We start from the raw sequence: 21,835 nt of genomic DNA on the forward strand, positions 1-21,835 counted from the left end.
TAGTAGCCTGCTCTTCTGTACGGCTTTATTTTAATCGCATCCTGGGCATCCTCGTTTTAGCCGTTAGCTGCTATTGCACAGACCCAGGTTATTAATCCCTGCCCTGCCCTGAGTTTCGCTCCGGCGCTTTGCCCCGGTCGGGGTGAAGCTGGGAGAGCTCGCGAAGCTGCCATCTCCCAGCAGCTCTCGTTAGAAAATGTTTTTCTCTCTTTGATGTCTTACATGGGGGTTTTTATCACACGARCTGACGACACCTCGAGCTGGTGTGTGTGGCTGGAAACGCGTTCTTGTGATTTGAATATTCCTTATGACTCTTTCACTTCTTTCTTTCTGGCATGGGGAGCTCTGGAGAAGGGAATAGTCAAGGATTAAAAGCAGAAGAGACTTTTCAAAGAAAGGAGGTCGTGCCTCATGGTGGATTCTTTTYATTATTATTATTATTATTTAAACAAGCGGTGGCTTAAAAAAAAAATCACCTCTGATCCCTCCTCTCTGTCTGGCGTTGCGCAGGACGGGGTGACTCTGCGGCACGGTTGCTTCCCGTCCCCCTCGCCCGGCGGTGCTGAGGCCGGAGACTGGTTCTCACGATCTGCTCCGCCACGTGCTCGCGGAGCTGCTGGCTTTTCTGTCTGAGCTTCACATGGCCTTTGCGTTAGTCACGGATCCCCCGGGGACGGCAGAGGAGAGGAAATGCAGATGCACGCGGGCGGTTGGTAAAGGTCCTCGGGGTCTCCTCTTTCCTCGCTGTACCCCTGTGCTTTAAAGGTCCTCTCCAAAATGCGGAGGGCTTCCCCCCACATCTCGCAAAAGCCCAAACGTCTGGTTCTGGCAGATGTTGGSGTGTTGAGACAACTACCGAGCGGCTCCTGCCTTGCAAGAAGAGCAAGACGGGGTGCCACCGCCTCCCGCGCGGGCGTGCTCGGAGGGAGCAACCGCGGGCCGCGCTCCTGGCGTCCCGGGGGTTTGCGTCCTGCGGAGCGCGAAGTCACCCTGCTCCGGGCAGGCGGGCCGCCCTGCTCTCCCCCCTTCCGCGCTTGCCGGCTGGTTTTAACTGCGCTCGCTGCAGACTCGAGCCCAGTTTGGAAACACGCTTGGTCTGAAGCTGCTCCCCAAAGGAAGGGAGAGGGAAGCAGAGGAGAGGGAAAATTATTGCTGGAGGCTGGATCCRAGAATAGCGAATTCTGGGGCTAGCCAGCCCGCGCGCTAAATCTTTCATTAGCCTGAAACGGGGAGGGTGGGAGAGCAGAGGATGAAATTACGCTTGGGGGCAGTTAAAAGTCCACGCGTATCCAGTTTTTGCTCCCCACAACGCAAGCATCCGATCCCGCGGGGCTTCCGGCRGGGCGCTGCTCCCGGGAGCCCGCCGCCGCTCTGCGCCGGGCTGAGTTCGGCCGGGGCGGCTGCCGCGGCGGGCCAGGAACACCGATAACGCTGTGACTCGTCTCCTTCCCCAGGCCTTTCCCTTCGGAGGAGACCGCAGAAAACGATGACGACGTCTATCGGAGCTTGGAGGAGCTGGCGGAGTAAGTGGCCTTGCCTTTTAAGGAGGAGGGGATTAAGGAACGGGGGAGGTAGAGTCCGATAAAATACGACAGCAGGGCTCGCGGAGCCGGGCTGCCCGCTTTGATCTTCTTGCCAGGAGATTTTTGTGCTCTTACAATAGCCTGTTTTTCCCCGTGTAGAGCCCTGGGAGACATCGCTTGGTCCGAGTGGCTCGGTTTTTGGGGGGGGGGGCAGTCCTTCCGCGTGCCAAAAAACTGCAAACTGCAAAAACCCTGGGCGTAATTCCGTAATTCCTCGAACGGACGGAGCAGCGGTTCCCTCCMGGTGCTTTCTCTGGGCCTGCTGCAGTCTCCTGCCGACGGCGGGAGCAGGTGGGTGGGAGACCCCAGACGAGCGAGTAACGGGTACCAGAAGGCGTCAGCCCGGGAGATGCGCGCGGCGCGGCATCCCCGTTGACGCCGGCGGGGCCCGGATTTGGCTTATAAAGTGCAGTCTGTTACCCAGGGAGAGCAAATCCGTGYGGGTGGGTGTGTGGCTTATACCGTTAAATATTATTGTTCCACAACATAAATAATAAGGCTTCTTAATCCGATGAGTTCCTTATGGCTTCGGTTATTACAAAAGTAAATCAAAAATTACTAGTACAAGGACCAGACTATCCTGGAATCCGCAGCTCGCGGTTTGGTCCTAGCAGCTCCAGCTTAATAAATTCCAACTTAGAAAGAGATCCTCTCAAAAACAGCGTATTTCCCCTCTCCTAATGTTCCTAAAAATCCCTTAAATAGTGGGTATTAAAATTCTGGATTCTCGCACGCGGGCCTGCTTTTAATTGGAGTAAGGCTCGCGCTGAATTCCTGGCGCTCGCGAGCGGAGGGCGCTGGCGGCGTTGGCAGGACTCCCCCGAAAACCCCCAGGGCTGGTGCTCGGACCGCTCTCCTGCCGGTTCCAGCAGCGGCGCCGGTGGGCTTTGCCTTCGCAGGATCCCTGCGGTTACCCCCCAGCTTTGCGTCCGGCGTGGAGGATTTCCAAACTGCTTCTCRTCCCTTCGCTCTGGGAGCTGCTCCGTCTCCGAGGGGCTTAGGTGCCCGAGTCCTGCGTTCAGAGGACTTAGAAGTTTAATTCGTGCAGATTGCCAGAGATACAAGCTCTTCTCTCTTTCCGAAAKTATCTTCTCTCTTTCCTGTATCTTCCAAAAAAGTGATGCGATCAGCAGAATTTCTCAAGTGCATTAAAGAAATGATGATGAATAGGGGAGCCAAAGTGCRATGATAAGTTAGCTGCCACTTTTCTCATTATTTTTGCCGTGTTGGAAAAGCCACACATGCGAGCCCGTTAAATAAATGGCTCTGTGGTACAAGACGTCCAAGCCCTAGCGGCTGTAAACACGCCCTTGTCCTCTTTGTCACCRGTTAAGATTTGTATGTGTCCTGCTGATGCCACCTCTAAGATCGCRTTAGTTGCGGTAAGCGTCGGCGGCTCATCTTTGGGGTTATAGGGTTCCACTTTGGACAGGGAACASGCAGTCCTGAGCAGGACGGATGGGAGAGGCCTCTCTTGCTATTTCCAGACACAGCATCTAAGTCCAAGCACTGTTTGGTTAATTAAAACTCTGCGAGATCTCGAGCGCAAAGACTGCGCGGCACATCGTGCACTCCCTCACCCTGCGCCTGCCAGATGTAGTGCAAATATAGGACTTTGACTGCTCGTCCTCGTCTGTCAGAGACCATGAATGAGGGGGTTGCTCGGATGAGCTGTCTATTTATAGCTCTAAGTGCAGAGTGAGAATGAGAAAGTGCGGGATTACTGGGGCGAGCTGGAGCCTGGCAGCTGTCCGGGAGACTCGGCGCACGCGCTTCCAGCCYGGGCTGGGCAGAGACTACCAGGTCTGCTGCATCTTCAGCCTTCCCAGCCACAACGCTGGAAACGTGGGTTGAGCTTTTGGTTGTCTAATTTTAGCTGCCTCTTCCTCCTCCCCTTTCCTTGGCTCTTCCTGGTAGTTCTGGGTCTCTCATCAGCAGAGCGAAAGCAGCGCTGTGGCTTGGACGGGGCTTTGGTGCGGTCTGCCTGCCCTGAGGGCCTTGGTTGGGCTGAGGTGGTTTTGGGCTTGTCCTTGTGTCCTGGCAGAGGAAGAGGCTGGTAGAAACTCATTGACTTCCCCGAGTCCTGGAGGAGTGTTTTTTGGATAAGAGACCCATCAATGGTCCTCCGGCTTCTCAGCTCTTCCTCCTCCACCCTCGCTGATGATACTGAAAATGGAATGGGCAGCGTCCTTTAACACGGCCAGGTGGACCTGCCGCAGAGGATTTGCCACCCCAAGCCCTGAAGCAGCTCCAGGGCTACAAGCTCGATGTTTGCCAGGGCAGTCTCGCACTGGTGACTGCCCTGGACTTTATTCTTTTGCTTTCAGTGAGCTTTCTCTCTAGGCAAGATGCTGCCAGGTCAGCCGGTGCAAAGCTGGCTATCTCCATCCTAATAACTGTAATTGCAAACGCTAGCATTAACTCCAAAGGGAGGATAAAATCCCTTTCCTCAACCCAGAGCTGTCAATGAATCTTCTAATCCAGGCAGTAGATTGTAGGCTCTGATACACACGGGTAACTCACAGTTTCGCCTGGCTTTATTGAAGGATTAGATTGCCTGTTTGGGTGGAAAGAAGATGTGAGAATCTGGCCTTCCAGGCTGAAGCTGTTCAGTCCCGGCGCACCATGCTTGGGATGCCGAATTTAATGCCTCCCACTGCAAGGGACTCTTGTAAACCCTGAAAATACCTGCCCCGCTTTCCCTTCCCATATGGCATTTCAAATTCAGTGTGTTCTTGGGTTGCTCCTGATGCCTACTTTCCTTTTTAATAATGGGGGGAGGGGTGCATATTTTCAGCTCTGACAGACAAAATACAGAGCCCAGTGAAAATCAGTATGTGCAAAGCGCTGGTGTCAACAGCATTATGTGCACCAGCGAGACTCAGCAGCTCGCGGGCCGCTCGACAGAGGCTGATCTGCATGTTTTACAGTTCCCCATAAAACTGGCGGTCTCTGGTGTTTCTCAGAGATGTAGCAGGAGTGCACTTTAATAAATAAGGGATCGTCTGACAAAGGTATTGTTATTTTAATACCACCACTGCTGTTGGTTTGGAGCTTCTCTAGCATTTCTCCCCCAAGCTCAGAAATGGAGGCATCTTTCCAAATGCTCCTGTGAAACAGGGCTATCTGCTCTGTTTCTCCTCAGTCAAGGAAACGGAGATAGAAGGGGGTTGCACTGGTGCCAGTAGGAAGGGACAGGCAGGGCAGAGGGAGCTCGGCTGCTTGCGCATGGCAGCGAAGTGGTGGCGCGCGGATTATGTCTGATGGTGCCACAGCTGTAGCTCCATGGGCAACTTTGCCATGTTTGCACCTGCTCCTGGCCTTGTTCTTCTTCCATTCATTCTTCTCCTCCCAAAAGGGTGCKGTGGAGATGCTTGCAGTGGGTTCACGCCCAGCCGCGCTCGCTGCCGGGCAGGAACGACCCGTTGCAATATTAACTCAACCGTACGTTTCCTAATGACCTTCTAGCCAGAGAAATGATGTATGGAGAGGCAGCCAGCGATTTGAAAGGTGCATGTGGGAATGGAAGATTAATCAGGAACTGGGAGTTACTTGCTCTGGATAAGGAGAGGAGCTTAGAATATAAATATTGGTACAGATAATAACAGCGGCGGCGACACTTGGGAAGAGGAAGATGGATCGCCAGCTATTAGCGGGCATTATTACAGCAGCTGCAATGTATCAGGCTGGGAGAGTGGAAATGATACATCATGCCAGCACATTTATTTAAACCCCCCAAACTTTTATTAAATAAATCTGTTTTTAAAAATAGAAAGAATTGCGTTTAGAAGAGAAATAGAGCCTGCTTTTGCAAATACAGGTGCATCCTGCTGCTCAGTGCTGAACATATAACGCAGAGATACTGAGTGCTACAGTTTGAGCAGTGTTTTACATCTAAATATTTGTATGTAATTAATACTCATGTTGAAAGAGATAGCTCATAAAATATCAGAAAGCTGTTTGATATTCCAGTGTTTCGCACAGTCCTGATCCCAGGAGGCTGACTTCAGTAGGAACCATTAGCAATCAGTACCTGTAGGTCTAAGCTCTGACACTATCATTTTTAATTAGTCTTTATTATGAATTGAATTTTCAAAAATGCTCTATGACTTAGGAGCCCCTAGGGGCATTTGTATAGGCTCTGATGACTAATAAGTACCCAGCACTATCAGCTTTGAATAAAAGTTGGGCATTGCATCTCATCAATGCCTTTATAAAGTCTCCGCTCGCAAGGGCAGCTCCTACACGACTTGACCTATTCTGAAAATGTGACTTTGTTGCTTGATCCGGCCGTGTTGTGAATGTTATTATAGGGATCTGCACAGCACTGCAGCCCCATGGGGCCAAGCATCCCAGAACCAAGTCTGAGATGTCCGTACGGTGAGACCTCAGCAGCACCTGCTGTTGGATGTGATGGGCACTATCCTGATTTCACATGCAGGTCCCTGCCCACCCAAGGGGTCCTGGTAAATCTGGCACTTCTCTGTGTGCGCACAGCAGTCACTTGAGATATGTTGGCAGCGTTGAGCAGGATTTGGGTGCTTTTCTACCAGCAGTCACATGGAGGTAGGGTGGGGGTGTAGCAAAAACTTGAGGACCACAGCTGTGAAGGTGGGCACTGCTGCCGCACCTGCACACAGAGGAGGGCCGAGGGGCTCCTACTCCTGCCAGGCATGAGTAGGATGTGGCAGTGGCATGGAGAGAGGCCATCTTTTCACTCCTTGTCATGTCCCATCAGTTCTCCCTTCCCACCCAGGCCCCTCCTGTGCTTGCTCTGAGAGTCCTTGCTAGTCTGGGAGATGTTAAAAATGAACCCTGGTGGCTATCAGAGCAGAGGTTGTGTTTCATGGGAGTTGGTACATCACCTAGTGAAACCAGATCCAGAGGTGTTAAATATTTATGTGATAACTCTAGCACAGAGGAGTGCATGGGCCGTTGCTCAGGGCAGCTGCCTAGCCTGAACCCGGCTCCAGCATTAGCGTGGCAGCTCGCCGGCACCTTCTCTTCACGCGAGGGTCCACGAAAGGTACCCAGGAGGGTGTGCATGGTCAGCACAGTGCTGTTCACACTGGGAGAGCTGCACGTTGAGAAGTTTAGTCTTGATTCTTTGCAACCTCTCAATTTCTGTTGAGCAGCACCAGATTGGCCCCAAGCTTGAGAAGAGCAGGGAAATCCTGGAGAGAGAACGCAGGAGAGTACGGACATCTACGGAGGCAGGCAGGAGGGGCGGGCTCGGTGGCTTGGTTCAGTTGGAGGGTCCCAATACAGCCGGAGCGATGCCTCGGCTGTGGTGCCGGCTCCTGTTGCACGTTTTGCCCGTTTGCAATGTGGGTGAGCAGGAGAAGCCGTGCAGTGGGTGCTGATCTGGGAAAATAGACACTTCTTAACATAAATAGGGAAATGTGAAATGAGGATGTGAAAATGTTGTTGTCCTTGAGGGCTTTTTTTCCTTCTTTTTTTTTATTGTGACTCCCTCCATAGCAGGCGCAGTTGTTTGGTTGCCCGATCGGGTGACAGCGAAGGCGCCCTCTTTATCATCGCTAAATCGCTCTCGTTCTCGTTTCAGCGAACATGATCTGGGGGAGGATATTTATGACTGCGTCCCCTGTGAAGATGAAGGTGATGATATCTATGAAGATATCATCAGAGTGGAAGTTCAACAGCCCATGGTAACAATTTATATGCGTTTTTAAAGCTATGGCTTGGTGGGAAGGGAAGGGGGAGGATAAAATTAAATAAATAATCAATCCACCAATGAAGGGTAGCGAAGCAAATCCCCATGCACCATTCCTCAAAGCTGGGCTGCCTCACAACAGGTAAAAGTAAGCTGGAGCTGGGGCAGTGCTGGCCTGGATGCTCTGAGGAGCTTCCCAGCCCTTCACCTGAAGAAGTTTGGGGAGGGGAAGGAGACTTAATAAGCTCAAATTGTAAAAGATAGGTTTAAAAATAGTAGTTCCTTGCTGTGCCAATGCAGCTTGTGTCGCTGGAACCCATTTTGGGGAAGAGCCGAGGCTCACGCATGCTCCATTAGCCAGATGAGCTAATCCCCAGCATGAAGAYTTTTTAGCTGTAGGTGACCATGGGCAGGTCTTCACACGGAGGACTGCCAGCTGCCCCAGCTCTTCTTGCAGTACTGCCCCATGGCTTGCGATGGGCAGCTCCTTGAGGAGCTGTGACATCTGCTGTGGGAGGGTTTGYAGACAGATTGGTCTTGGAAGAACCCCAGAGACCACGGCAGGTCTGGCCAGTGCAGCACAGACCTCACGGAGTGACTTGCCTTAACTCTGGTGTAAATCTGCTGCTCCAGAAAAGGAAGAGGCCTTTGAATCTCCCCAAAGGTGTGTTTGGAGGATTTAGACATGAGTCCCTGAGACATGCCTCCCCAGCAAAAAGGAGAGGGTTGCACTGATTTCTGCTGATGCAAARCTCCAAGGGAGATTTTCACTAGAGCATGAGCTTCCAAATTTTCTCCCTCCCTCTGCTGTCTGCCAGCCCTGGGATTCGTGTAGGCTCTAATTACTGTCTCCTGGTTGCAAACAGCATCTGACAACAGTACGTAGCTTGCTGTAACGAAGCAGGATAAATGCACAAGTCTACTGATCAATGAAATCCCCTGAGCCCGACCTGCGACTGTGCTGCGCGAGGTGCTCGGAGGTGTGGAAGGGCAGGCTCGCACCTCACGGAGCCCGCGAGCCCAGGAGACGAGCTGCGGCGTCGCCTGCCTGCTGCTTTCTCACCTAGCCCCCGTGCCCTGCAGCCCCCGTTGACTCCCAGTTTAATGGGGACCTAAGTCCCAGCCTGGCTGTAAGCAGTACAAGGACCGTGGTGGTGCTTGTTGAGGCATCTCATCACTCCAAGCTGTGTCTGCAGCTCCTTGCACTCCTCTAACACGTGGCTGTGGTGAGCAGCAGGGCACAGAACCTTCTACCTGTCTACACCAAAGTCCATGGGGCTGTTTGGAGCTACCAGCGGCAACACTGCTCCTTGGCCCCTGGGGTTTTTACTGTTGTGCCAGCAGTTGCAGAAGCTGATTTACCCAAGAACTGACCCTGGGGAAGTTTTTGGTGGAAATTTCTTGCATGCAAGGCTAAAATGGGAGAGAGCACCCTTCATGCAGGACGTGCAGGGTTAGGGCCAGCGGAATTGGCTCCGAGAGCAGCTCCTGCCTGGCCTTTGGCTCCAAGGCCCCGATGGTGTCTTCCTTAGCGTCTTTGTTTTCTTGGGTACTGGTGGCCAATGATCGAGTCAATGAAGAGCAGCTGAAGATGTGACCCAAAGTTTTTTCCTACCTCTTAGCAAAAGAACCTGTTATTAATAATAACCACCCACATTTACGCCTGAATGTTGGAAATACTTTGGTGGGGGTGGGGTTGTTTGGTTGGTTGGGTTTTTTTCCTTAAGACATGTTGCAATAGGAAGTGTATAATGTTAATTGGTTTCTTGTGTTTCTGCACGCTTCAGATTAGATATATGCAGGTAAGAGACTGATTAAAATACTGGTTTCCATCTAGCTGATAAAACTAAGCTGGGAGTTACAACTGGGTGTAGAAACAATGTTCATTCCTATGCATGATCATTAAAAACCAATCACTGCATTACCTCCCCAGYTCAGAGACTAAGTGCACCATCTCCYAACACRTCTTCAGCTTCTCTCTACAAACRTAAGAGCTAGAGAAGTGACTCCAGGAGYTGAGGCTTTAAAAAATACATGTATTATCACATCTGACCTACAATGATGAGAATAGATAACCCTGGCAGGGGATTTGTATAAGTCTAACGTATTATTTATGACCCGTTTAGGCTCTATTGTGAGTTTTCTCTTAGGCAAAAAGTAGGGAGGAAAAGGGGTACTTTTCTTTCATTTATTCTGCCTTAGCTGTTGTTTTGTAGCTATAGTTTCCTTTGGTGATGTAGGTATAATATGTAATATAAAAATGTAATACTTGCTATATTGAAAGGTGCTTGATAGCAGAGCCAGGGTTTCTTCCTAATTTTCTGGAGAAAAAATGTTTCTGTTAACAACAGCTGTAAACAGTATTCTTCTGACTTTCCAGACTTGCATTTGTTATGAATTTACTAAGACTGTTTGCTGAACCAAAGCTCCATGTGAGCAGGATGCTGGATCAGTCTTAACAAGACCTGAACATGCATTATTTTTCCTTTCTCTAGAAAATGGGAATGACAGAAGATGACAAAAGAAATTGCTGTTTGCTAGAAATTCAAGAAACTGAGGCCAAATACTACAAAACACTTGAAGACATAGAAAAGGTAAGAACCGAGCCACTTTTTTAACGCCATTGCCTGCCCCTCGAGCGCACGCTAACCGTACTGGGGCAGTTCTTGCTGCGGGAGCTGGCGGCTGTGGTGAGGCCGGGCTGATGCATTCACATGTAAAACTGCGGGAGAAGGAAGATACGGAAAACCCGTGCGGACGAGCACAAGTGGGCAGCCTGTAACCGTATGAGCCAAACAGCGTGTTTCTTCTGATCGCTGCGTGTTGGAAGGAGACCGAGAAACCCCCCTGCTGTGCTCAGAGGAGCCGGCCTTCCCCATCCCTCGCCCCAGGGCCGGTCTCGCCAATAAGGCCGATAAGACCCGTGTTCGGAGATACTTTATCRCTTTGATTGCCGCTGCATAATTTGAAAGAGGCTCTTTATTCTGGGCAGTTCACAAAAGTGCTGAAGCTGTGCTGATTTGTCGTTGAAACTAATTGGATTAAAAGTAACATTTTGCTGCTTGAATTCATGGATTTTAATTGGTTTTGATGAATTATTGTTGTGCCGTTCTTTTAAAAAAATGAACACCTCAGCAAGACAGTGAAGCATCGTGGATGCTGCGGGAGCCTGGGGATTGTTTCTACTCGCGGAGTAAAGTAGCAGGAATAAAGGATGATAATAAATCGAGCTGCCATTTCTAATTGTCCTAATGCTTTTGTTTCCTCTCCTTTTATTTGTCTTAATCTGTTTAAAGTACTTGCAAAAAAGCTGTGAGAGAAACCAACCAGCACATTAAAAATAACATTTCACATTTTCCAAAGAAACGTTCTAATGTACATATTGCTTATGTAAATAGCACTCGTTCTTTGAAAATAACTACAACCCTTCTGTTTCAGCCCCGGGAAAGAGTTAAGTTATTGCTTTGATATGAATTGAAAGAGCTTGTGAAGACTAAGGAGATTTTTCTGGCGTGTTGTGGGGTAGAAGGTCCTGTATTCGGTGCATTGCATCTGTGTGTTTTGTAGCTACAAGCCGTGTAGACATTTCTATTAATATGTATTTGTTCAGCAAGGCATTTCCAATGCAATCATATCATCTGCGCTTTTCAAGGGCAGAATTCCAGCGAGATAATCAAAGAGCTGAAAAGATGCTTCCCTGCTCCACACAACTGCAGCTGAGAACTGCCACCTTGTGCAGAAACCAGCAGGTTGATAAAAAGCAAAAATAAAGCAGCACCCAGCGAACGCACGCCCACACGTACCCCGGGTGGACGTCTTGGGTCTCCTGACGTGGGGAGAACCAAAGGGAGCTTTGGGTCAAGATAAGCCCCCGGTGCTTCCTCGCCTCCTGCTCGGGCCTCCCTGGCCCAGGCTGGTCTTGACAAATATGTTGTCGTTGGTCGGCCTGTACAAGTGCTCAGATTCATTAAAACGTGGATTCTCCCTGCCAAGATAAATGCAGCCGGTGGAGCAGCAAAAAATATCGCCCTTACGCAGGAAGAAGCTTGTTAACTCTTATCCTTTATTTCAATCAGTTTTCCGTTTACCTCTTGCAGAACTACATGAACCCACTGAAGCTGGTACTGACTCCCCAGGATATGGAAGCGATTTTTATCAATTTAGAGGTAACAGAGTAAACACTTGCTTAAAGCTTTGCTCTTTTCACGGCGGCTTAGCTTTCTTCCTGCTTAAGAATGGACTTAGAGATTTCACGTTCGAGTCTCGCATTCATCGGTATAGCTTCAGCCCTCAACGCGTTGCGGAGCTTGAATGGGTTTAGGAGACGTCCTTTAACACCCATTTAAAGTTGGGGATTATATGGACTCTGGGTAAGAAAATAATTTGATCCCAAGGATGTTCCGTGGCCAGGACTTGGCCTGCGTGTACTTTAGCTATACTTAAAAATGCTTTGGAAAAATATTGGACATAYTTCGGAGTTAAACCGTGGTGGGAAGCAGCAGAGTGGCCCTATTCCACGCTGCCCGGGAGCTTGGGGCACCGGGGTTGTCTCTGGCTTTGCTGCTCACCTGCCTTTTAATGATAAGCAAGACGCTTCCTCTGTCTTAGACTCCCCCATTCCCAGAATTGGGCAGAATAGGGCGAAAGCATGAATCCCATCCCTGGAGATTTGCAGCCTCGGGAGGAGGAAGCCACCCRGGGAGCCCCCCACCGCCTCCTCGGCCGAGCCGGAGACGGGGTCGTGGCTCCAGGCTGGCAGGAGCAGCGCAGGTTGGGGCACGTAAGCGATCAAGTTCCCTAAGGAAAGATGGGCTGAAAGGGCCGGTGCCGTTACCAGTCCAGGCTCATCGTGTGACCGAGGGGTTCGTTCCCAGCCAGCCGGTGCTCTGCTCCGCCGCCTGCTCCGACGGGGCTGCCCTGCGCGGGATCCCGGTCGAAGSCTCCTGCCAGGCCGAGCAAAGGGAGTTTAATACGTGTGGGAGTCCTRGATGTGTTTATCGTTGTATAACCTTCCAGCTGAATTACGGCCCTGCATTCATGGCAGTTTAGGGCTATATCTCACTAGAATGACTCATATTAAAAACAGTTAGTGAGTTAAAAGAAGAATAGAAAACGATTGCCTAATTAAGTAGTGAATGTGTGTTTCTTTAGGCTTTGCATGCACTTTTGCTTCGCGTGTGTTTAAAGTATTGATTGTTTCTTTGTTTTAGGACCTAATTAAAGTGCACTTCAATTTCCTGAGAGCCATCGACGTCTCTATGATGTCTGGAGGAAGCAGCCTGGCAAAAGTGTTTCTGGAATTCAAAGAAAGGTAAAAGGAAACCCAATCTGCAGACAACTCCAGGTTTAACAAATTAGCRTAACTAACTGCAGGGCCCATCTCAGAGTAGAAAAGCTGGTTGCCACCAACCARGTACAGTATCCTCAGCAACTCAGATGCTCTCAGGCATCTCGAACGTTGCTCAATCCCTCCAGCRAGGCAAGCAAATGAAGCAGCAAGTGTGTCAGGTAATCCAGGGCAGAGCGGCCTATGATGAGATGTTTTCCCTCGCTGGCAGTCGGCTAAATCCTTGCTGTGCTCCGCTGAGCCGTGGTGTGGCTCCCCACGGAGGCTTGTTCTCGCAGTTCTCCTGGGCTCGTGACCTCCCATATGGAAGCAGCTATTTTGGAGGCCAAACATATAATGCGTTTAAACAAGTACYAGAGAGGAGTGAAGATGCACACATTGTGGTTCGCAATGGATGGCTTCTCTTGCAAGCACCGGCGGGGATTTGAGGGCCCGTGACGTGTTAGGATCGCTGCTCCCTTTGCAGGACACTTGGGTCAGGTTAGATCAAAGCGATGGTTCCCTATAGGAAGTCAGGTATTTGGCACTGCTGCTGTCCCACACCTATTGCATGATGAACAAATACAAAAGTTGCTTTAGCAAACATAATAGGCTCTGTGTTTTGGCAGCTGCAAGGAGGAGTACCCTGCAACATAAAGATAAGGTTAATAAAAGCCTTTAATATCCTTTATATTAATCAAAGGCCTGATTCATTGTGGAATCATGCCAGGGTGTTATTTCACTGTGATTAAACCAGTGTCTAGACATAGAAATGCCATTCAGAAGTCAATAACTCCAGAAATACCATATGCATTAATAATACATCTTAAGGTCAGATATTCCATCRTTCACAGTGCTTCTTTTAGAAAGTGACTGTTTTTTGAATATTTTTTTTAAAAAAAGTTCCAAAGGGGAATGTACATTATTTTAAAACACATATAAAACTCACTTAGRTGTTTTTGATCTCCTGCCTCCTGGCTGTGCTTGTCCCTCTGCGTGCCGGTACCGTCCCCGGGCAGCAATCCTTTGCCGAGACGYCGCAGTCGGAGAGCCTGCGCTCGGGGCAGAGCTGTGCACGCGGGTTATGCACACGTGTCTTTTGGGGRCAATTCCAGCATAAACTGCTTCCAGTTGGGCCTTTCCACCCCCGTGACCCTCCTGTGCTAGGTCGGTTGCAGTAGGAGGAAACCTCTGGGGAAAGAAGAAGAAACGCTGTGATCCTGCTCGCATCCTGGGGCGCTAAACATCGCGGGAGCGACCGCACTCGTGCGTTTTGTGTTAAGTTGCTAATGAGCCTGTCCGTCCCCACGCGGAGCAGTCCGTGCCRCGTCTGAACGAAGAGGCCAGATGTGGAACCGAACCGGCCCCGCTTCGAGCCTTTTGGCAGCGACGGTTCGGCTCCTGCTGCACGGTCCGGGCTGGTCRGCCGTTCAATTCAGCTTGTCTTGGGGCTTTTTGCCCCTCAAATGGCAAATTCGATGCTAGTGAAGTGAAGCGTTCCCCTAATTCACTTCTCACGAGCTCCATGCCTGTCCCTGAGTCCCTGATTTCCCTGGAAATGTGCTCGTCGCTCGAGATGCTGGTTCCCGTTCCCCGGGAAGCCGTTCAGCGCTGCCTCCCTGCTTTGCCTGCGAGAATCCGTAGCTGAACCTCGTGCCATGCGTTCTGGAGCAGTTGTGCTGTGGGAGAYGGAGGGAATTTATTGCTCTTGGACTGTGGGGTTGCTGCTAGAGTGAATTTAGTGTTGTAAAAGCGCTTGTATTTGGACATAATTCTGCCCTGCTGAGGTTGGAGTAGTTTTCCCACTAAGTGCAGTGAGGCAGGATTTCATCTTCCGAGATACGCAGCTGCTTTACAGCGAGCAGTTGTTTGGTGGTGGCATCTGCAGAGGGCCTCAGGGCTGAAGAGTCTGGAGTATCCTGGTCTGAATAGACAAGGTCCTTTCCTGCATCGGTGGGAAAGGGCTGGCCAGAGATGACACTATCACGTTTTAGAGAAAAGAAACAAGGTTCCCAGGAAGAGGCAGTGATCTCCCCCCTCTCGCATAGGACAACACCGTGGGCCCCCAGAGTCCCCAGTGGGTCCCTTTATATCAGACCTGCTTCCCATCCAGTGTATCAGTGCCAAACAGCTCTTGTTCCCGTACGCATCCTCGGAGGCGTCCCAGCAAAATGATGCATTGCTCCTCTGCTTTACAGAGTTCTTTTCTTGTCTTCTCTTTTTTTTCTTTTTCCTTTTCTTTTGGAAGGAAATAGTTTGTAAATCTCTCTCTCTGAAAACTGGAGGTTTGAATTTATGCTCCTGGAGTGTCTTTGAAACTCTCCAAGTGCTGGCAAGATAGATATTATTGTACACGTTCAGAAGTTGTCAAGGGGAAAAGGCGGAAGAGTAATCTGTATTGGCTGCTGCTTCGTCAAGGATTGCGGGTCCCATAAATCTCTCTATTCAATTACCTGCCTGGGTCCACGAATCCCCCGTTCACGGCGCGATGCCGGGGCAGGTGCTCCGGGTCTGGGTCCGTCGCGCGACAAGGCGCTGAAATAATGGATGAGTTACAGTATGTGACTGAATATGCATCTTATCAGCAGCAATGCAGTTAACAGCAAGAAAAGGGAGGGAAAACCCAAACCTGTCATGGAGGATTAATGAGCAAAGTGGTAGAGAAGGGAGAATCCACAGAAAACTGGACTGCTCATTTCAGACATTTAAATTTATAGCCCAGGGTATTCTTATAGCTTCACTGTGTCTCCAGAGCCTGTGACAACCCACTTCCCCCAAATTATCCGGTCTCCTGACCTCAGGTAGGTCCCCACGGCCCCTCCTGCGGCACGCACTGCCGAGCGCCCGCAGCTTTCTTGCGTGTTTATCAGACAGCCGTGCCCTTGGGTTTTTAGGGGACTTGAAGCCTCTGTTTCTCYGATGCAGCACAGATAATTCTGGATTCTTCTCAAGCATGAAGCATTTCTTCACTCCATCGTGATTCGGTAAAATATCCCCAAATTCTCAACGAGAGAGGCACAGCCATGGTGGTGGCAATTGCTTTTCGGAGTGCGAGCAGCCGTGACTTGGGAGACAGAAGATTTGCTCAGGAGTATTTATGAAGTTGGGTACGTAGGATTTAGTGCTGGCAAGGTCTGGTGACGGCTGCATTTGGAGAAGAGTCTCGGGAAGTAGACCGTCGTTGCCGTTTGCTTGGTCTTCGTAGCCCTGAGCCGCCCCGAACGCGGCGGAGTGGTTTGCTGCCGACGCGTGYGCGCTCGGCTTTCGCAAACCCTCGTGCTAACGCGGCGTAACAAGAAGACCAGAGCATTGCAGTCGGGGAGGTGCAAGGTCTGTTAAGGCATCAAGAGGATTACGGCGCTCGCTGTAATCTCGAGAAAAAGCCGGCTCRCAGCCGAACGGCGGTGTGTTGAGGCGTGCGAGTTGGGCCGCGGCAGCCGGCGGTGGCTCAGCGCTCAGCCCCCTCCGCGCCCTCTGCCAAATCTCCAGCCCCTCGGTTAGTCGGGGCAGGAGACTGAGCCGAGCCTAGGGCATAACGCGTACCTAATGGTACCGTTCGTGGAGCTGCTTCGTAATCTGCTGCTGAGAAAGGTCCTKCAGTCTGGAGCCCAATTTCTATTTAGTGTTTTGGCACTGCAAAAATGCAGACTTTGCAGGAGCGGGCRTTCAAATGCGTCGTGCTTTGTAAGCACGTTAGGCTCAGCAGATGCTGATACTGGATCTAAATAATACTTCCTCTGGGGCAGAGTTTTTCCTCTGGCTTTGCAYGAGTGATTTCTCAGCCCAGTTTTGGGGCACGCAGGAGAGGAAAGCATATTTAAACGGAGCTTGTCTGCAGGGAGGGGTTTGGTGTCTGCAGAGCACAGGCTCGCAGCCCGGCCGGGCTTTCCAGTAACCGCTCGTTCGAAAGAGGAAGGAGGAACGAGCAGTTTCTGGATGAGACCCGGTCCGGGGCCTTTCCCTGAGCGTGCACGGAAACTCCAGAGCGACGGGAGCAGCGTCGCGCTAGCTCCGTGCAATTGCGGTTTTATCACCTGCTCTCCCRCGGGTGAAGGTGGACGTAGGGCGGTGCGGGGCTAGGGCTGGACCGGGGCTCCCCGTCCCAAAAACGGGGCTCACCCAGCCGGAAAGCCCCTTCTGCTCWTCGTGAGCCGAATCCCCCCAGCGGGCTCCAGCTTGGAAAACATCTAAAGACTTTAATGTTAGAGACTGGTGTTATAAGAGTGTCAATGCTCGGTAAGCAGTCATGTCGGGGAATAACTGCCTGGTAGTTTAACCTTACRTACATAGATGTACACACACATATATGTATATATATTTTTATAACGGGTTATAATGGCCAGCAAGTGTTTCAAATCAAATTTGTGATTTCCCCCCTCTACAGGCTCTTGATTTATGGCAAGTACTGCAGCCACATGGAGTACGCCCAGAATACCCTGAACCACCTCATCGCTAGCAGGGAAGACGTGCGGCAGAAGGTGGAGGTGAGCGGGCGGGGGGAACGGGGATGGGGCTGGGGGCACCCATGCGGCTGCTCTCGCCGCCTCCTTTCCGGCGCTCGCTTTGCTGCTGGCTTTCGGAAGGGCTGCGGGCACCGAAGGCAGGTGGAGACTTGGCGAGAGATGGGAGGAATTTGGGRTGGGTTTCTGCTGTCCTAGGCACGAGGGGAATGGAGAGGGAAGAAAGCTCTGCCTTACCTCGTCGTGGGCTCGTGCTGGCCCCTTTCTCTGCCCCCAGAAACAGGTTCTCCTTCCTCCTCCACCTCATTAGAACAGGCAGCTTGCTTTGGGTTGCTTACTTTGCTGCGGGGAGCATCCCCATTAGCTGGTTTAGTAGCAGGAAAGCCTCAAAGGCCCAACCAGCCAGTTACCTCTATCAACCACAACCACAACTGGCTGGAAAGATCTTCTAGAAGAGACTTGGTTCACCACCACCAGCCTTGTCCTTCCCCGTACGTAGCGCCATAGCTTGTGAGCCGCAGGGTCACTTCGGATGCCTGGCACGGGCTGCGAGCGGGACTCGCTGAGCATCCTGCGGGCTGTGCCTGGATCGCTTTCGGGGTCGTGCGGTGAGACCGCAGCCACTGCGGAGCCGGGGAGGCTCATATTGCAGCTCCACTAAGGGCTCGCTACTACTGCATCGCCGAGTGCTCCTAGCTTATCTTCACAGCACCCTTCTGCAAGAGGGGAAGTGGTTTTGAAGATGGGGAAGCAAAAAGCACCRGAGAAATCAAGGGCTGGATCCTTGAAAGCATCAGGCTTCTAAGGGCTGGGACCCGCCTGGCTTTCSCAAGGTCACAGACCGCGTTCCTGACGCAGTCGGAGGCGAACCCAGGTCTCCAAGCGAATGCCCTGGTTCCTCCACTCCTTCCTCAGCGTGGGGGCTTAGTGTAAATAGGGTCTGATCGAGATATTAAGTAAATCAAAGAAGCCCCAGAAGGGATGCATTATTTGAGCTGCTGTTTTTTTTCCCAGCTTTAATTCYCAGCTTTGGTCTTGATGCTAATCTGAATTTGCTGGGCTGTCTGTGCGCGTTACTTTRTTTATCACAAACGCCCTTTGATTCTCCGTGCAAAAGCAGCAACGCAATTCAAGGATAAAGCTATGTATTTACTCGTTTTTTTTTCCAAATGTACCCTGGATTTTGCATCAAAATACAATGATGAGAGTTGCATCCTTATGTCACCTCAGCTAATCTCCCTGAGGAGCCACTGGAAAGGGTCTCAGCCAGCACGGCAGAGTCTCGTATTTAAATGAGTCTGGGCTAAGGTAATAGTGGCAAAACTTTACGYGATCGCATTAGCACATCTTAATGACTTAATCCTTATCAGCCAAGCCACAGCAACTGTCTGCGTGCTTGCTGCTGGCCCCTTGCAAATAAAATGCATTAGCTCAATCCATTGAGGAGGCGAGTTAAGCTAATGTGTTTCATTTGACATTTCCAGAGGTCTAAGAGCACGCATGTGCTCTCCTAATGAGCAGCATCTCGTTTAGCTGAAGTAGCTCGGTTGTGTGAAAATGTCCGTGTTTTGGGGGGAAGACTCTTAGGTTACATTTGTAGGTAACCTCTGCAGTTTGGGCCCTGGCCGTGGCTACCTGAGTGCAGAGACTGTCAGTGGTCTCAGCAGAACGGCAATTACAGAAGCAGAACGCAATATTAGGACGTTTGAGGCTTTTTTTTGCAGAGGATGGTTGCTTTCCTCCAACTACTTCTTCACTATTGGTTTATTGATTTCTTTAATAGGAATGCACACTAAAGGTTCAGGATGGGAAATTCAAATTGCAAGATTTGCTGGTGGTTCCAATGCAAAGAGTTTTGAAATATCATCTCCTGTTAAAAGTAAGTATTTCCGCATTAAGACTTCTCTGCAGCTGCCATGCTCACTGTAGCATCTTTTGGCTTTTACAGTAGAGGATGAATCACTGCCAGATACAGAGTGAGGGGATTTTTCCCTTCAAATGAAATAATTACTAGAGCTACTTAACGCAACATAATATTCAGTATACAGCCTTCAAGTATGGTGACCTAGGGTAATTCTGCACTTGTTAGCCACGAGAGGCAGTTAATGAATATAAAATAAGCTTGCATATAATCTGATTATGTGTGAAATTCCTCCCCCCCCCCAACAACTCTGCGTAGCAGATCTCTGGAGCACCGGCAGCTCGGCGCGTTCCCCAGCACGCCGCCGTCGCTGCCCGCGTTGCAGCGTGCCGGTAGCGCGACGTGGGCAGCCTTCCTCATGCACCCRCGCTGGTATTTTTTTTCAGGAGCTGCTGAGCCATTCGTCCGATCGGCCAGAAAAGCAACAGCTCAAGGAAGCTCTGGAGGCGATGCAGGTAGGGGAGGGCGAGGGCAGCACCGCGGCGGTGCCTGGGGCTGCTCGGGGAGCTCTCGTAGGTGGAGAAAGGGTCTTGCAGCCCGAAGGAAGGAGACATCTCCTGCTTTAGGATGCGCAGAAGTGTATCGATTGCTGTTTAATGGGATTGCTTCGCAGCAAACCTGTAGTCATCACTGTTATCTGCCTTCTTAAGCATCTGGGGAAACTGATATTTGTTGACAAGTTGGGACTTTTCACTAATTCGTGTTGTATGTAAATATGCCGTGCCAGTTTTGGCTCTGGTTTTTGCTAGTAGAAACCTGGAGAAACTCCAGCTGTATCAGTAAGCCTGGAAGCGTTGCAGAAATCAAAGCTAGTGCCTTGTCTGGGGGGAGCAGAGCTGCCTACGTGCTGCCATCCAGCCACTGCTTGGGAATCCTTTTAGCCACCTCTTCTTTTCTTAAGAGRATAATAGCTTTTCCACAAATGAAGACTTTCTTGGCAAAACTTTGATTTGTTTAAAGGTTTTTTTTTGTTTTCTGAGCTTTCAGTCCCAAACCCGCAGGTCCTAAGCAAAACCTTATGCAAAATAAATAAATAAATAAATAGATAAATTCATCCAAATGTTTTCTGACTCAGCCATGGCCCCCGTGCACGTGCTGAATTCGCAGCGGGGTCACTGTCAGCAGAATCTGACTCTAGGATGATGGTTAAATCCAGATTTTCTCTCTTGAGAACACTGAAGGACTCATCCCTGGGCGCGCTCCTGTTTTCTGAGGTCACTCTGTCTGTTTTCCACCTCCGAGGCTCAGCTTTTTTAATGACACTGCATTTCCTAGCCCTTACATAAGTTTGGTGACCTCTTTAGCCATTACCCCTGCAAGCCAGTAAATCCAGAGCCAATATATAGGTCGTTTTAAAGTTAAAGTTGTTTGAAGGACATTGCGTTCTCCTGCTGCTGCCCAGTATACAATCGTGGCTTTGAACAAGTACGATTGGCGAGAGCAAGAAGTATAGCGGTGATTTCCTCCCATGCCCAAAGTCACCTCTGTCCCCTAAGCATGCTGGCCAATGAGATGAAGCAGCAAAACTGGTGACAACTGTTAAATCTTGCCTATGGTCCCATCCTTTATGGGTTTGATGTGAAATATGGATGCCAGAAACGGCTGTTCTGATTCAGGTGGGTCCCTGCAGGATGCGCAAACAGCGGCACCCACGTGGGGCCAGAGCCCGTYGTTCAGGGCACTGGGTCGCACCCCGGGCTTTGGGGACTGCAGCCTGGAGAAGCTGGTTTTTGTCGAGTGAGATACTAGTGCTAGTAAGTAAACATACACGCTCTCACTGCACTAAGGACTCGGCATTTTTTGCAGGAAGCCGCAAACAAAGCCGTCAGAGAGGATTGTCTGCTCTCATTGCCCCATCGGCAGGAGAGCACGGATGCCGTTCAGACTGTGCTGGGCTAGCCAGCAGCATAGGAGGCAGGGCAGTTTGATTTTAATTGATCTGCAAACCAAGACTTAACTTAGAAGTCATGTTTTTCATCAAGACTGCAGCCTTTCTGTCTGGTGTGGTGGTAGACATCTGACATTACTGCTGTCTGGTGTGGGAGAGCTGTGCAGGGGGTCTGAATATCTACAGCCAGAGCTACATTTCCTAAAGGGATTTACCTCCCTTTTACTTTGCACATCTAACAGTCTGCAYGGAGGCAGGATTTGCGCCACAGGCAGAAATGCACATGTGGCTATTTGGCCCGTGCATCCTCCCTCAGCTTGAACGYGCAGCACCAGGTGCCCAAGCGACGGTGGGGGCGAGGAAGGTCCCCTGCTAAATTCTGCAGACCCGGGTTGCACGTTGCTCTTGCTCTTTCAAGTCYCCGTAGATCCTGAGCTTGCCTTTCCCCTTCGTGTGCAAGAGGGTCTTCTGCTCGGCAGAAGGAAGCAATGGCAACGCTCCGCTTAACGCTCACGCGCGCTGACAGGGGACACTGGCCTCGCTTCGTGAGGCTTTTGGTTTTGTCATTCTTCATAAATGTCCCTGCCGCTGGCTCAGTTGGGTATCGTGTGATGTTATAAGTATTGTCATTTAGATCTGCGATTATCATCTGTGATTAACCCTTCTCATGTTGGGAAGCTGAGGAAAGTCTGAACCTGAGAGGATGTCTTAAAAAATTCCACATTCAGATTTAATCCAAGGTGACGAGAACTATGATTGAGAAAAAGCAGGCAGGGACCAGATAAGAAGCACACAGGCAGAGGAAATGCACTCCTGAGGATGTAGGAAGTTTTTTTTTAGTGGAAAGGATAAGGTTCTCTCACTTTGGGTCAAAATTTGAATAAGCAGGGAATTTTTCCAGGCAGAATAATACCTGTTGGGAGTCTCTTGATTTTACAAAAAAGCATTTGTGCGGTTGGAGATGTCGGTGATCCCGGGGTGCT

The 21,835-nt window shown here is 50.4% G+C and overlaps 1 protein-coding gene across 2 annotated transcripts in view; it reads left to right on the top strand.

Annotated features, from left to right (window-relative positions):
- Positions 1 to 21,835, top strand: part of VAV2 (vav guanine nucleotide exchange factor 2) — a 141,882-nt gene that overhangs the window by 99,627 nt on the left and 20,420 nt on the right. For both annotated transcript variants that reach the window (XM_085325380.1, XM_085325379.1), the window contains exons 4-11: positions 1,455 to 1,523; positions 7,150 to 7,252; positions 9,753 to 9,851; positions 11,355 to 11,423; positions 12,468 to 12,568; positions 16,968 to 17,067; positions 18,827 to 18,922; positions 19,351 to 19,419. In XM_085325380.1, the coding sequence (XP_085181506.1) occupies positions 1,455 to 1,523; positions 7,150 to 7,252; positions 9,753 to 9,851; positions 11,355 to 11,423; positions 12,468 to 12,568; positions 16,968 to 17,067; positions 18,827 to 18,922; positions 19,351 to 19,419 (706 nt within the window). The remainder of the gene's footprint in view (positions 1 to 1,454; positions 1,524 to 7,149; positions 7,253 to 9,752; positions 9,852 to 11,354; positions 11,424 to 12,467; positions 12,569 to 16,967; positions 17,068 to 18,826; positions 18,923 to 19,350; positions 19,420 to 21,835) is intronic.

Source organism: Rhea americana, unplaced genomic scaffold (assembly GCF_003343005.1).
Source record: "Rhea americana isolate MKP2758 unplaced genomic scaffold, rheAme1 scaffold_97, whole genome shotgun sequence".
NCBI lineage: Eukaryota > Metazoa > Chordata > Aves > Rheiformes > Rheidae > Rhea > Rhea americana.